At 31.7% G+C, this 15,225-nt stretch overlaps 1 protein-coding gene and 1 pseudogene across 7 annotated transcripts in view; both read right to left on the bottom strand.

Moving 5' to 3' along the window:
- Window positions 1-1,965: 1,965 nt before the first annotated feature.
- LOC148609817 (uncharacterized) overlaps window positions 1,966-15,225 on the bottom strand; it is a 70,363-nt gene continuing 57,103 nt past the window's right edge. For all 6 annotated transcript variants that reach the window (XM_088541111.1, XM_088541114.1, XM_088541112.1 and 3 more), the window contains 10 exons: window positions 12,098-12,193; window positions 11,500-11,724; window positions 10,654-10,844; window positions 8,791-8,963; window positions 7,354-7,578; window positions 6,257-6,459; window positions 5,110-5,180; window positions 4,576-4,650; window positions 3,422-3,622; window positions 1,966-2,152 (listed from right to left, as the gene is read on the bottom strand). In XM_088541111.1, coding sequence (XP_088397237.1) covers window positions 2,105-2,152; window positions 3,422-3,622; window positions 4,576-4,650; window positions 5,110-5,180; window positions 6,257-6,459; window positions 7,354-7,578; window positions 8,791-8,963; window positions 10,654-10,844; window positions 11,500-11,724; window positions 12,098-12,193 — 1,508 coding nt within the window. In that variant the 3' untranslated portion in view covers window positions 1,966-2,104. The remainder of the gene's footprint in view (window positions 2,153-3,421; window positions 3,623-4,575; window positions 4,651-5,109; window positions 5,181-6,256; window positions 6,460-7,353; window positions 7,579-8,790; window positions 8,964-10,653; window positions 10,845-11,499; window positions 11,725-12,097; window positions 12,194-15,225) is intronic.
- Window positions 12,477-14,743, bottom strand: LOC148609818 (uncharacterized; annotated as a pseudogene). The gene is made up of 4 exons (XR_015914553.1): window positions 14,477-14,743; window positions 13,975-14,212; window positions 13,597-13,724; window positions 12,477-13,272 (listed from the first exon to the last, which is right to left on the bottom strand). The product of XR_015914553.1 is annotated as an uncharacterized LOC148609818 (transcript).

The following is a 15,225-nucleotide window of genomic DNA, read 5'->3' as shown; positions in this document are numbered from 1 at the left end:
AAATGCAAATTCTAAAATTTTTGGGTAAAAAAATAAATTATATGTTTGTAATACACCAATATGTTACGTTGTCTTATGATTGAATACAAAGCTTTTAAAAGGTTAATACAACATTTTTAGAATGTTGAACTTGGTGATTTTTTATTACTTGATGTTGCATTGTACCTACTTCATGTAATCTGTAAATCAAACTATACACAACCAATATCAATCAAACTGTGAATAGTGTTTATCACCTTAAATTATGGAGAAATGTAACAAATGTTTTCCTCATTTTTTTGCATGTTAAATTCTGCCATTTTTTGTCACTATGTTGTCAAGGGAACCTACGAAGTGAAATCTGGAACTCAAAGATTATTCAAACTTTACACCATGTTTATATACGTGTACATATTAGACTTGCACTACCTATTATGAACACGTGACTATGAATCTTAGCCATTTTTCTTTAGCAGTAAATGTAATCATAAGCATGCACACATATAAAGTAATTTGTTGCCCATACATGCTAAGTATTTATGCATATAATGAAGATGTTAATGTGCAGATAAATAGATATAGTGAAGCAGGTCCAGTAATAATAAACTTGTACCAGTTCTGCAACATATTTTTATTGTATTGTTTATAAATATACTTCTGTAAGCCATATTTCTACTGAAAATTAATAAATATATTGTACAGAGGATTTCTGTTAGTTGCATAGCCTATTTGTAAAAAAAAAAACCATGCAATTAACAGGAGTATACAATTAACTAAATTTATCATTTTAAGGGAAAATACCCAATGTTTTCAATGTTCAATTTGGATAACCTTTCCTTATGATTTATTAGATTCATGGCTTAGCATAGAAACAAAAACAAGATAAAATATTGTTGTTTTACCCATTTATTTATATTTTTTTGGAAATTTAAAAAAAAATTCTCATTTTCTGACTTTTTGGTCTTATGATATGCAAATATGAGGAATTTTATACATGGATAAAATGGGAAATATCTTTGTTTTATTTCTTAGTTTTTATGCAATTAACAGGTACGTGATGGAATTAACAGGTACGTGATGGAATTAACAGGTACGCGATGGAATTAACAGGTACGTAATGGAATTAACAGGTACGCGATGGAATTAACAGGTACGTGATGGAATTAACAGGTATGCGATGGAATTAACAGGTACGTGATGGAATTAACAGGTACGTAATGGAATTAACAGGTATGCGATGGAATTAACAGGTACGTGATGGAATTAACAGGTACGCGATGGAATTAACAGGTATGCGATGGAATTAACAGGTACGTAATGGAATTAACAGGTACGTGATGGAATTAACAGGTACGCGATGGAATTAACAGGTATGCGATGGAATTAACAGGTACGTAATGGAATTAACAGGTATGCGATGGAATTAACAGGTACGTGATGGAATTAACAGGTACGTGATGGAATTAAATAATTAAGCAAATATTAAACACATTAAAGTATATATTTTATACTTTATCATAAATTACCTGTCCTTAGAAATTGTAGACATTTTGTCAATTTCTACAAATGTATAATGAAAAGAATGCAGTTTTACAGTAAAAAACTTTGTATTCAAATGAATTATCAGTCAAAAATAACCAACATGTAAGTGTGACCAAGCATAAAAAATCAAGAGTGATTTCAGAATGAATGATTACTGTATGTTAAAACTTAAGGGATGATGTATGTTCACATGTACCCAGTGTTCTAAGATTCCTATTTCCCGTTACCCGGGGCAAGTGAAATTTGGGTCAGGGAAAGTCAGGTACTTAGTTACACTTTCCCGTGGCAAGTTGAAAACTTCATATGCTGTAAAGATTTGTTTTGTTAGGAAAGCAGTCATTGACTGTGGGAAAGTTTATTTTATATGGATTTTTCCCGAGGAAACCTCAATTCCAGAAAAATCCTAGAACAGTGTACCTCACCTCAACTAAAACCATAACAAAAACAAATGATACAGAATTTATTTAATTACTTGTCAAACTAACATATGTTTTAATACAAAGAATCATGAATTTCATCATATACTATTCAAACAATTGTCATGTGCAGAAGATTACCAATCCTTCATGCATTAAAAAAAATCTTAATTATTTGGATGGGTAAGCCTAAATCTGCTGCTGTCATGGGTGCTCTGAAAATAAAGACAAATATTTTAGTTTTTGAATGCATCAATACAGGTAGAGGGAAAATTACAAGGTACATTAATTGATTCAATGTTCAGTTCAATAATTATTGGCACAAACTCATCATCAATAAATGGCTAAGGCCTATTGTAAAGAACATCATAAGAATAATTATAATAAGTGATGAAAAGTTATATTTTTTCAAAAATATGCTTTAAATCTGTCTTAGCATGCTTGTTTTGTCATGATGCCCATACTAATAGAAGGATTAATTAAACACAAAATTTAATACTAAGAACCCAATTTTTGCTTTATTTGACTTCCCCTGTTAACCCTTGACGTACTGAATTGTTCAGACAAAAATGTCTAGATTTCCATATTTTGAAACTATTTTGCAAATTAGTTGCACATTGGTACTGATGCTGATTGTTGTATACAAGTTAAAGACGGGTGATCACAGGGTGGGGTGGACAGGGTGAGGAGATGCTGGGAAGGTGGGTGGGCCAACACAGTAAAATGGGTCTCTTACTCAAAATGGTCTGAGTACATTTATAAAACATGATTCCTGAATGAAATTTGAGAATTACATTACATTTTTTTGGCCAATTCTTCAATTTAAAAGTAGCTCATTTATGTTACTTTTTCCCATTCTGGAAAAGTTCGTGATTTATATGGAGGTTAACTGAGGTCAATAGGTGTAAGAAGACATTGAAAGAGAACAGGAACACGACTTGATTAATATACAAAGAATTCTGCTAAACCTAATGGTTCTGGAGATATATGCAAAAAACTGTTGTCTGACACCTATGTTCTATTTTTAGTAACAGTGGCAATGTTTGTTGACAGATAAAGAAAACATCACTTCTAGGCAGAATACACTAAGGAATATTCAAACTTAAGTTGGTTCTAATTGATTCAGTAGTGTCAGAGGAAAAGAGTTTTGAAAAATTGTTAACATACTATGACAACAGGAAGCCAAGTGATGGCAATAGCTCACATGGACCTTTTAGCCAGGTCAGATAAAAACTGCTGTCTGACCCCTATGTTCTATTTTATTAACAGTGGCAGTTTTTGGACACATTAAAAAATGTTCACATCAGTTCTGGGAATAATATCCTAAGAAACATTCATACCAAGTTTGGTTCTAATTGGTCCAGTAGTGTCAGAGGAGAAGAGTTTTTTGAAAAATTGTCAACTATAACAATGACAACAGATGACCACAACGACAGACACTAATTGATGGTAATAGCTGCTAAAAATGATAAAGAGAAACTCACCTCAGTAAATAGAGCATTGCCATGAACCTGAGCTGCGAAGGAAAGTAACCCAGCATTACTCATTATACTGGTCCCAGTTGTATGGTCAAAGTTGAAGTAAATCTGCCCATACTGATGATAGATGGAGTACTGATCCACCATTGGTGTCTCAATATGGTTCAATACCTCAGACTCAAGTATAGCTACATTATAGAACTGAAACTTAAATAAAAAACAACACCAAATATAAACTAGAAATTGTGTGAGCGTTACCTCACACTGAAGTGAAAGTGACATTTGTCTTCATGAGACATTTACAACAGCAAAAAATAAGGCATCTATAAATTGAACACCGAATGATCAAAAATAGAGATGGTTGGAAGAAACTTTAAAAAATCGTAATTTTTTTGCAAAGAATTTGATCAAACTGAACTAAAAACTTGGCCTGTGTTTTATGATACTCTATACTGATGCAAAGTTTGAAAAAAGATCTCTGATATCAAGTTATCATGATATCAAGTTACCACTTGAAAGTTGGGGCACAAACAGACAGACGGATGGGTGAACATGTCACTACAATATTTTCTGGAGGGTATCACACTCATTATACCTGAGTATTTCATGTGGTGATGTATAAAAATTTGTCCATCACAAACTATATTTTTTTAACATTGAGTGGTCATTTTCAGTCTTTCCAAAGAATCAGTTTTTTTTTTTAAAGGACATTTGGTCCAGTGATGACATACTATTGTCAGGACCGAACCAAGTTTTACCATCCATTTTGACCTGAATCAAGAATGACTAATATCGGACTTCTGGTCTGGCTTTCCAGATTTTTTTACCAATCCTGTCACATTTTTACCAGTGATATCCGACGATCTCATGAAACCTCCGGAAAGACTACATTTTTGAGTTCATATGATTTTGTCCAATCCAATCAATTATCCAGTTTTCAAGTCAATAGTATAGTCATCACTGTCTTCAGTGACATTCCAAGGGAGAGCAAAATTGTGATCTCATTAGACAGGTGTTTTTTTATAAACAGGTAAGTTTTACACAACATAAGAATTTTATTTTAAACAGGTTTTAGGACAGGTTATTTGGTGATCACTGAAACAGGTTTGACTAAACTCCTGTTGACCTTTAAAAGTGTCAATCACAGTATATATTTTTACCTCATCCATGTAACCAGTGTACTTGTTGCTCCCATCATAGCCAAGGTAAAGATCAATATCTGTTGTATACTCTGCCTGTAGTTAGAAAATTAATTATGTCAGTAGACATCACAACTGATATACATAAAATGTTATAGCAGTGTAAAGTTTCATTAAATCACATTTATAGTTTAAAAGATGTTATATTAACCAAAATTAATAACTGACGTCACTACTTTTGTTTTTTAGGCTGTCTTGAAATTAAAAGAAATCAACCAAAAATCTGTCTCTGCATATGTATATAACCACAGTACATTAATTATTACAGATTCTGGAAAATCGTTTCTAATATAAATATATATTATATAACAGTTTGAAACATAAATGAACAGATAGAATGAAAACATAATTCTTTCTTGTTTAATAACCAGTATAATGTCGTTTTCTTTTGTTTGCTTTTTTTTTTATTTCTTTAATCATTTCAATGAATGTGTAAGTTTGCTAAATATATCAGTAGAAAGTGACCATTCATTTCATATCTATATATACACATACCAAATCTGTAGGCTTAATATCAGCTGTCTGCTGTGAAAGTGTCCCATCAATATACAACTTTAAGGCACAGTCTACAAAACAGTAATGACTTCATACGACATGTATTTTCATTACATTGTACATATTTATCAGTTCCTATAATATTAAAAACTTGTAAATAAAAGTTTACATCCATGTTAACTGTCACACAACATTGATCAGTTTGAGATTAAGACACTTAAAGGAAAAGTTAACATTCACATGATTTGGACAATAATCTCCAGCATATTATCCCAACTATATACTGTAGGTAGAACGGTACTATTTATTTCCCATAGGCAACAATAGTAAAACTTTTGAATAATTCACCCCTTTAAAACAATGACGGAGCTTTTTGCCGGTTATATCTTCATTCTCCCTAACTAAAATTGTAAGCAAAGTCACAGCATAACAGTCTTGTTTCTTTGGTATTTAAGCAGATGATGCTTGGGGTAAAAGTTCCCAACCATTTTCTGTGAATGGCACATAAATTTTAAAAAATTATAATATTTATATAAAATGGTTTCAAAAAAGATATTGCAGTTTTTTAATAGTATATTAATGTTAGAGTCTGGAATTAATAAAACATTTTTGGGTATCAGCACAATTTGTCCAATCACAGTGCCTGGAAGTATTTACCTGAGTAGGGTACATGAAAGGCCAACCTAAAATCATGATATATAGTACCATTCTACCTATATGTCATGTATATATATATAGATGCTCTGAAACATGAATGGATCAAAATCATTCTGTTGAAAAATGGTGTATTTTGGAAATTATGTATGCAATTAGGAAGAGACAGTTAGAACTTTTAATGCAGTGGCACATGTGTCATACTATTCTTGAATTTTCCCGTTGGTCCAGATATCATTGTTGTATTAACATAGCAGTGCATTATCAACAAAGTCACATGTTTTTAGGAATGCAAATAGCTCCTTCACTAATAGACTAAGCCTGTAGTTGTTTCAGTATACATGTTGATGATTTGAATTACAAAAATAAACAACTGTAAAATGAATAATAAACTGGCAGGAAAAAAGAAAAATTACAGTTAATTGCAAAGGACTAAGGATATTTCAATAAAACATTCAATTTCTCTTCAATCTTTGTGAATACACAAATTTACCAGTTTCATCATAGATAAAAACAACACTGGTCCAAGTATCCATGGTAACAGCTGCTGTTGCATCCACTGTACTAGAAATGTACTGTCCACTAATGATATCATTCTCTACCCACAGACACACAGTGTGGGATTCTGTACACAGGATGGGCATCATTGTTGTAGGGGAACCTGTCTCTATCTTAACCCACACTGATATAGTAAAGCTGTAACAGAAATAATAGCACTTGATACAGACAGACAGACAGACAGACAGACAATGACTCTGTACACATGACAGGCATCACTGATGTAGGGGAACCTGTCTCTATCTTAACCCACACGGATATTGTAAAGCTGTAACAGAAATAACAGCACTTGGTACAGACAGACAGACCATGACTCTGCACACAGAATGGGCATCACTGTTGTAGTGATCATGTTTCTATCTTAATCTAGAATGATATGGTAAAACTGTAATAGAAAAGAGAAATACTCTTGATTTTTTCAATGATTAATCTTAGATGACTTCCAAGATGATTGGCACAAACTTTCCTGCAACACAAGACAAATTCATTGTGAAAAGGGAAGATATATGTATAATGGACACAGATGCCCCATTTCCCTAAATCTGAAATATATCCAGAAACAAGAGGTTTATAGACACAGCAAAAGTCACACACACAATGCCATTATCATGTTGATTTTTGCATACCCGGTAACTAATTTCAAATTATTCTGATCAAGAATTCTAAAGCTTAAGATGATAACACATTAAAGGACAGACTTACATCCACTCTACTGCAGCAAACACTGATGCCCTCACAACATCTTGAAGTTAGGGCATAACAATTTATCTGTTGTGTTGTAGTAAATGTTTTTTTTTCTCATGACCTTTGACCTATACCTATAGGTGATGTAGTAAATGATTTTTCCCCAAATCTTTTAATATTGTCTTTAAATAAACTAATATTGATGTGTTGCATTGTAGATATATTTGATTGGCATGCTTTTTCTTTTGTTTTCCAACTGACCTTTTGACCTTTGACAGCACTTAAGTGATGTGTTGTGTTACAGCTAGTGTTTTCCTGTCATTTTCATTCCTTGTATCTTTGACCTACCTATGATAAATCTCTAAGGACCTAAGTTCAGTCAGTGACACATAATCAGAAGTTCCATTGAAATGCAGAGCTTTGTTTTGACGATCTACACATCTCACTTTCAGGTCTGACCACAACACCATCTGTTGGGCAAACTGGAACACACCAACACGTCCACCTGTAATTGTTGTATCATAGATGTCACCACTGTCCACTAGCAGAGAATTAACATCATATATCTTCAGTCTAAAAAAAAACTTTTTTAATTTTAAGCATGAAAAACCAACAAAAAGTTTTCATACAGGAGTCAGTATGAAATCTTCCCCAATGGCACCTAAATAAAACATCTGTCAAAACATCACGTGTCAGTGATAATTAATGGATGAAGAAACAGTCAGGCACTATGACTACTACATAGCTCCTGAAAAGGAGTGGAGTGGAAAGAATATAGTAATATAATTAAATCTAAGTATGATAGTGCATAATTTCTTTTTTACTTGTTAAAAGATAGATTGGTGTAAGGATTGACAGGCAGAGTGATACCTTTTACCCAATCTTTGTTTGCATGGCATGGAGAGAAAATGGTTCATAGGAATAATCTCTAATTTTGTGGTGTCATATGAAAGGGTTCTAAGAAAATAATTACAGGATATGGATATTGACAAACAGGAATAATGGTCGTATGATATATCAATATAGCTGTCTATCATGGGGAGCAGAAAAAAAAAAAACTTTATCATAATTCCTTTTTAGACTTCAAGCTTTCTGTTTTCATTTTGTTGCTTTGTTCAGCATACATTATACAGCATTAAACTATGTTCAGCATATAAGTTGAATATTTGTGTGACATTAATTTATAACAGTAGTTGACTCCTATGAGTAGACAGATTGGAATGAATAATTACACATTTCATAATATAGACCCATAAAACAATTTAATTACAAAAACAAACATATGTGGCCTTTTTTGGGGTGTATCACATTTTTCAGATTTTGCATTATTCTTGTGAAAGACTATTGTTCGTGGGGTACCAATATTCATGGTTTTCCTGGTAGACCAAACCACGAAATTTGATTCTCAATGAAAAGGAGATTTTCATTGATGTGTATACTGAAAACCTTAAAACCACGAATTCAAGAATCCACAAACTTGTGTTTCTTCCCTTATCCATGAATATTGGTATCTGGCACATTTAAAAGTACTTCCACAGTAATAGTATTCTTCTTAATTTCAACATTAATCATGAAGTTAAACACATTGTCATGCTAGATATACCCCTTCTTGTACAGGAAGCTGATATCAGGCAGCAGCCAAAATCATTATAAGACATGCCCATCAACAAAAAAATCAAACACTAAATTTGAAATCTTGGGATCCAAGATAATTGCAACAAAATTCGGATGAACAATGTAATCCGACTTGTTGAGTAGAAGTATAATAACATGACAAATAGTTACCTAATTTTACCGAGGTCTGTGTTGTGAGTCAGGAACCATTTATATGATGTGTAGTTACTCCAAGCTGTGAGATTCTGATCATGCCATAAAACATCCAATATATTAGCAGTAGATGTATCAAGCCATAATGCTTCAGCTATGGCCTGTCCTAGTCCTGAGTTTGAATTCACAGCCTGACAGGTACGATAAAGTTGTTGGTAAAAAAAATGTATTTTCTGGTTTTTTTTTATCAAAAAAATGAAGGGTGGTAAATTGTGTTAGAATTTGTATGTTACCAAGTTATTTACTTTTATACTCAACTGTATGGCAGGCCAAAGAAGACAAAAATCAATATTTTGTAATATTAGAAAATAAATTTTTAATATTAAAAATTCCTGATTTAGTAATATTATAAAATATTACACATTTTGTAATATTACAAATCAAATTTATAATATTAGAAAATGAATTTGTAATATTAGAAAATGAATTTTGAATATTAAAAAGTCACTTTGCAATATTGCAAAATTAGTCACATTTTTTAATATTACAAAATGATTTTCGACAAAAATACGACAAATCCACTTACTAATATTAGAAAATCAATTTTTTATATCAAAAAATCATTTTTAATGTTAGAAATTCAATTGAATTTTTAATATTAAAATAGTGTTTTGTGATATTAGAAATCTTATTTGTAATGTTAGAAAATGAATTTGTAATATTAAAAAAATCATTTTTTAATATTAGAAAATACTTATTTTCTAATATTACTAATTCATTTTCTAATATTACTAATTCATTTTCTAATATTACAAATTCCTCATTTAGTAATATTACAAATTCCTCATTTAGTAATATTATAAAATATCACACATTTTGTAATATTACAAATTGAATTTATAATATTAGAAAATGAATTTGTAATATTAGAACATCACTTTGCAATATTGCAAAATCAGTCACATTTTTTAATATTACAAAATGATTTTCTAATATTAAAAAATTGTCATTGAATATGACAAATCCATTTTCTAACATTAGAAAATCAATTTCTAATATTAAAAAATCATTTTTTAATATCAGAAATTCAATTGAATTTTTAATATCAAAATAGGATTTTTTAATATTAAAAAGGGTTTTGTAATCAAATTTGTTATATCAAAAAATGAATTTGTAATATTAAAAAATCATTTTTTAATATTAGAAAACACTTATTTTTGTCCACTTTGGCTTGGCATACAACTGTTCTATTTGAGCAATCAAAATGCACTGACAGTATAATACAAGTGATATACGGTCACTGACTGAATATAACTTTCCTATTAACCTTACATTGTTTTGAAGTTGCCAGGATGTTGTCTGCTTAAAAAAAAACTTTGTTTACTTGCTTAAAACATTATTTTTTGTTTAAACTTTTGTTGCAGTATTAAGACAATAACAGTGCACTGAGCTGACAAATTGAACTTTGATATACAAATCTGACTCGAACCCGGTGAAAATGCTTGTTACAGCCTTGCATTTTCTCACAGCTGTAAACCTCATCCATATATCAGTTTTATGTCATGTCAGTGCACTGTTATTGTATTTGTGCATCCTGCTACATTTAAACAGTGTTCTGTAGGTAAGCATGATGCAGTATACAATGTACTTCAAAGACTGTATACAGTTAAAACATATCTACACTGGTATTTTGCTAATTCAGTAATCTGACACCAATGACAAGATAATACACAGCTGTTTCAGTAATGACAAGGTAATACACAGCTGTGCTAAATCTTGTTTTTTTTACATGAAATAAATAAATTGTGCAAGAACTTTACTTTTGTGGCATACCAATTTTTTGTTGTACAGACAAATCACCTATTTCAATCTTTTACTTACAGAGATATGGACACCTCTTATTCCACCTTTATATGTTGTGGTTCCCATGTTGTGGTTGTTAGGTCGCCATGACACCAAGTAAAACTTCCTATTGTTGACGTAACCAAAGATAAATCCAACATAATTGTCATCTTCTGATGATCGCACATAAACTGTCCCACTGTATTCTATAGATCCATAGGACTGACCACCTAGAGAAAAATTGATAGATACCTCTGACAAAAGTTTTTTTTTCAATTTTATTCTTTTTGGTTTAAAATGTTGTATTAAAGGCTCGGCTTGTCAGATATGATAGCAGATACTTCATTAAATTGGTGGAAAAACACAAATCATCCTAAAATAATTACCATTGACTTCATTCAAATATCAATATCACAAGAATTAATATACTCATCTTACTTTATCATCTTTCTACTGATCTTGAATTAGTCCATAGTTGGAAATTCTATTCCAGCAATGAAAGTTTTAGTTCTTATCTAAACTGTTCATGATGAAGAATATAGAAGAAAGGACACTTTTAAGAATGTAATGTAACTGGAGATTAAATAACTGAGATTTTTTCCACTTTTCTTACCCATGAAAAGCAGGCTTAAAAATAATTTAAAATACAGTTAGATTCTTTGTCAAGTCTATTGTCTATCATTAACTGGCTTCCAGTTAACAGTTCTATGGAGGTTGTCAAAATAGGCAGCTGCCCAATTAAATCAGTCTAACACAACTAGAAGCCAAATCATGGCAAAAAAGAATAAGTATGTCTCCCTAGTAAATGGTTGTATCAGTGCTGTAGGTTTATCTGTGTGGGATATTAGCAAGGTAACACATTACAGATGTGTAAGAATGACTTGCCTATCAATGCTGTTGGTTTGTCAGTGTCAGCTTGTTGGTATATCTCTCTCCCAGCAGCCTTCACCAACCAGTCCGCATCATTACTGTATCCTGGATAGAAATCTACTGTGAAATAAGAACTGAAGGATGTTTCATGGATGTCAGGGTTGTGTGGACAGGTGTCATTACTGTCTTTGGTGCCATCTCCATCAGCATCAACATCACAATCATCACCAACTTTGTTACCTGAAAGTTAAAACAGATTTATGTCCTCATATGTACCAAAGTTAAAGGTCAATACTTACCATCTATATCAGTCTGTAGAGTATTATTTCTGTTAGAACAGTTACCTAATGTGATCCATCACTAAACCCTGACCCTTTCTGTATCAAGTTCAAAGGTCAATACTTACCATCTATATCAGTCTGTATTGGATTATTTTTGTAAGGACAATTATATACTGTGTCCCATCACTGAACCCTGATTCGATATGTACCAAAGTTTAAGGTCAGTACTTATCATCTATATCAGCCTGCAGAGGGTTATTTCTGTAAGGACAGTTATCCACTGTGATCCATCACTGAACCCTTCCATATCAAGGTTAAAGGTCAATACTAACCATCTAAATCAGTCTGTAGTGGATTATTTCTGTAAGGACAGTTATCTACAGTGTCCAGAATAGAATCTCCATCTGAATCAGTATCACAGACATCACCTGAAATGATAATTTTTCCACTCAATAGTCTTTGTTCTCTTTTCTTAGCAGATGCATACATGTAATAAAGTCATTTCTTCAAAACTGGAGATTTATCATTTTTCAGCTGGAGATTTGATTTGAAACTGGAGGTTTTTACCAGCGTTTATTTTCACGGCATGACAAGTCAAATATGTGTGAAACTTATGGAAAACCTTGCATTAAGTCTGTATCCATGAGAAAAAATGCTGAATACTGTATTAGTATTTGAACTGTTGGAATGACCCTTTTGATAGACCAACACTTGGAAGTATTTAATGATTTTATTTTTCAATAACAATATTTACATAACAGGAACAGCATTAACACAGATATCATTATCTTTATCAAAATGACTTTCATTTTAAATGTGTAATCATTATAATAGTCACTATTACTTAAATAAATGTCACCACAATACTAGCTACTATTTCATAAATATGCATCAACATGATTACATTTAAAAAATTTCAACAAAATAGAACCAATTACATAAATTTTCATCAAAATAATTTCATTTCAAAAAATAATTTTAATATCTACTATTTCTTTTACATTAATAAATACACATCAAAAAGATTTCATTTAAAATAGTCATTACAATATGTACTATAAAATATCATAAACATTTTGAAGTCATAATATAACTTTAACTTCTGGACTGCTGGTAAAGAGTGCGGCTGATTTAGCTGTCTTCACCACTGCCGTATCTGGTTTGTACCTATGACACTCATCAGGGTTGTTGATTTTGGTGCTAAGAAGACTGTGAAGAGTCTGGTCACATAGATTGTCTCTTGAGCCTGCTTGGATTTTTTTCCCAATGGAAAATACCCTCTCCATGTCAGCATTTGAATGGGGAATGGAAAGAACAGCCTTAGTTAACTGGAACAACATAACAAACTGTTTCTAAAGTTTCAATGAGCTGACTCTGTTCCAATATTGGTCCGAAGACATACTGTTATAGTCATATGGGGACAGTTCTGATACTGGAGTGATTAGGAATTCTGTTACTTCATTGTCTTTTCTCTGACTGGTAAAGGTTGCAGAAACTGTCTGCCAAGCTCATTAATGAAAAAGATTAAAGACTTAATATAAAATGATCATTAATAAAATATAAATAAAAAAAATGGTGTGTTTTGATCATACTGTATTATATTATTTGTAGTTCATATAGGTTACCATGTTATACATAACATTTACTTGTAATGAAGTCTGTAATGACCTTAAAATTTGTATTACAGGTAATAAAGCCTTACTAAGGTTGTTGTCTCATTACTATAATCCCTGATTACATTCTATTTCCTATACTTTATTTAATACATGTATTTTTTTACCAATTGTTTCTGGTTTACTTGGCGTCTAATAAAAAAAATATCAACACTTACCACCACTGGGAGAAATATTGCCTTTTGTGTGTGGGGTCAAGAAACCAATGGCTTGCAGTAACTGGTCATGGAAAGGGAACTTCTTTATCATGGTCTCAGTGGCAACACAGTAGAAATGGCGAACTGAACTGAAAATAAAGACAAAGGATATATTAACATGCACAAATATTTTTAACAATAGTTTTGCTGATACATGCATTATTTTCTTTTATTCAAAGTATTTCTCTTATATCTGTTTTTTTCTTCTTAAAATTTGATAAACTATAAAAAATCACCATGATCTTCAAGCATGAACATTTGTTGGTACATGTACATTGAGATGTTAAAGTATGTACATAAAATTGCAGCAAATTTAAATTTTTCAAATAATATATTTACCTAATAAATTTCTTTACTGTCTGTTCAGGTATATCGTCATGGTCTTTTAGGTACTCCTCTGCGTCCCACCCATAAGCAAAGTTGTTGTCGGGGTGCTGGTTATCTGGATTCCTGAAGTCAACCTTGGTGATGTCAGTCACAGCATTGATTACTGAAGATAACAAAACTCTGCACACGAGTTTTCATAGAAGACGAACCATCTCTGTGTGTGTAGAAAGTCAATTATAGACTCACCAAACTAAAATATTAAAAATATAATATTATATTTACAATAAATTAAAACATGTAAGCAAAATTACATTGTGGATACATGTATTTCAGCATTACATTCATGCATGATAAAAGACCAACTTACAATATTCATGATATTCAATCTTTGATATGTACATGTTTGAACTTCTTTTATAACTTTGTATGGAGTTTTTAATCTTTAGCACCATATCCATTTATCATGTTTGTTGTATACTGTGTAGAAATAATACAAAATTTCTTTTATGTATACCTGGAACATCACATTGAAGTTACTCAGGACTGGTAAGACAAACTCTAGGAAGTTGAAGTATAACCACATCTCATCGCTATCCAAGAACTGCACACACCTATTAACACTACCTGGCTTTTTACAGTCTGCATGGCTCTGGAAGTAGCTCTAAAAAGCTGGCCACTGCTGTAGAGTATGGCTAACACACCTCTCTAATGACAACCACCTTGTGCTGCAATGTTTGAGTATCTTCATGGACTCAGTGTTGGTAAACTCCATGAACTCTTTGCATTCGTTGAAAGAAACTGAAAACAAATAAAACAAATAATTATAAACAATACAATAGTGATGTGGAAAATGATAAATAAAACATGTTTTAACAATGTCCTATTACTTTTTTCTTTTTTCTATTTATTTTTATACATATATTTTTTTTTATTTTCAAATTTGGTGTTTTTGGCATTTCCTGGCCTATTGACATATCAAGTTATAAGCTTTTAAAGTAAATTTTCATTTAAATCTTAAATAAAAATACCTATGATGGAAATGGTAGAAGGTGTCAACCAATAAGTCGTTTACTGGAAGTGGCAGGCTCTTGATGGCTTTTGTGCACAGATGTTGGCAAGATGACACACACACCCAACATTAAAGACATAGGGTGACACTTTTAGGATACATGTCAACACACTGCTGTGTTTGCCTACAATGACATTACAGTACGTTGTCTGACGAAAAACAAATATAGTTTGTCTATGGAATGTCTCTGTCAC

Source organism: Perna viridis, chromosome 8 (genome assembly GCF_037379345.1).
Source record: "Perna viridis isolate PV_CMFRI_1.1 ecotype Kerala chromosome 8, ASM3737934v1, whole genome shotgun sequence".
Lineage (NCBI taxonomy): Eukaryota > Metazoa > Mollusca > Bivalvia > Mytilida > Mytilidae > Perna > Perna viridis.
This window is presented reverse-complemented; position numbering and strand designations above follow the sequence as displayed.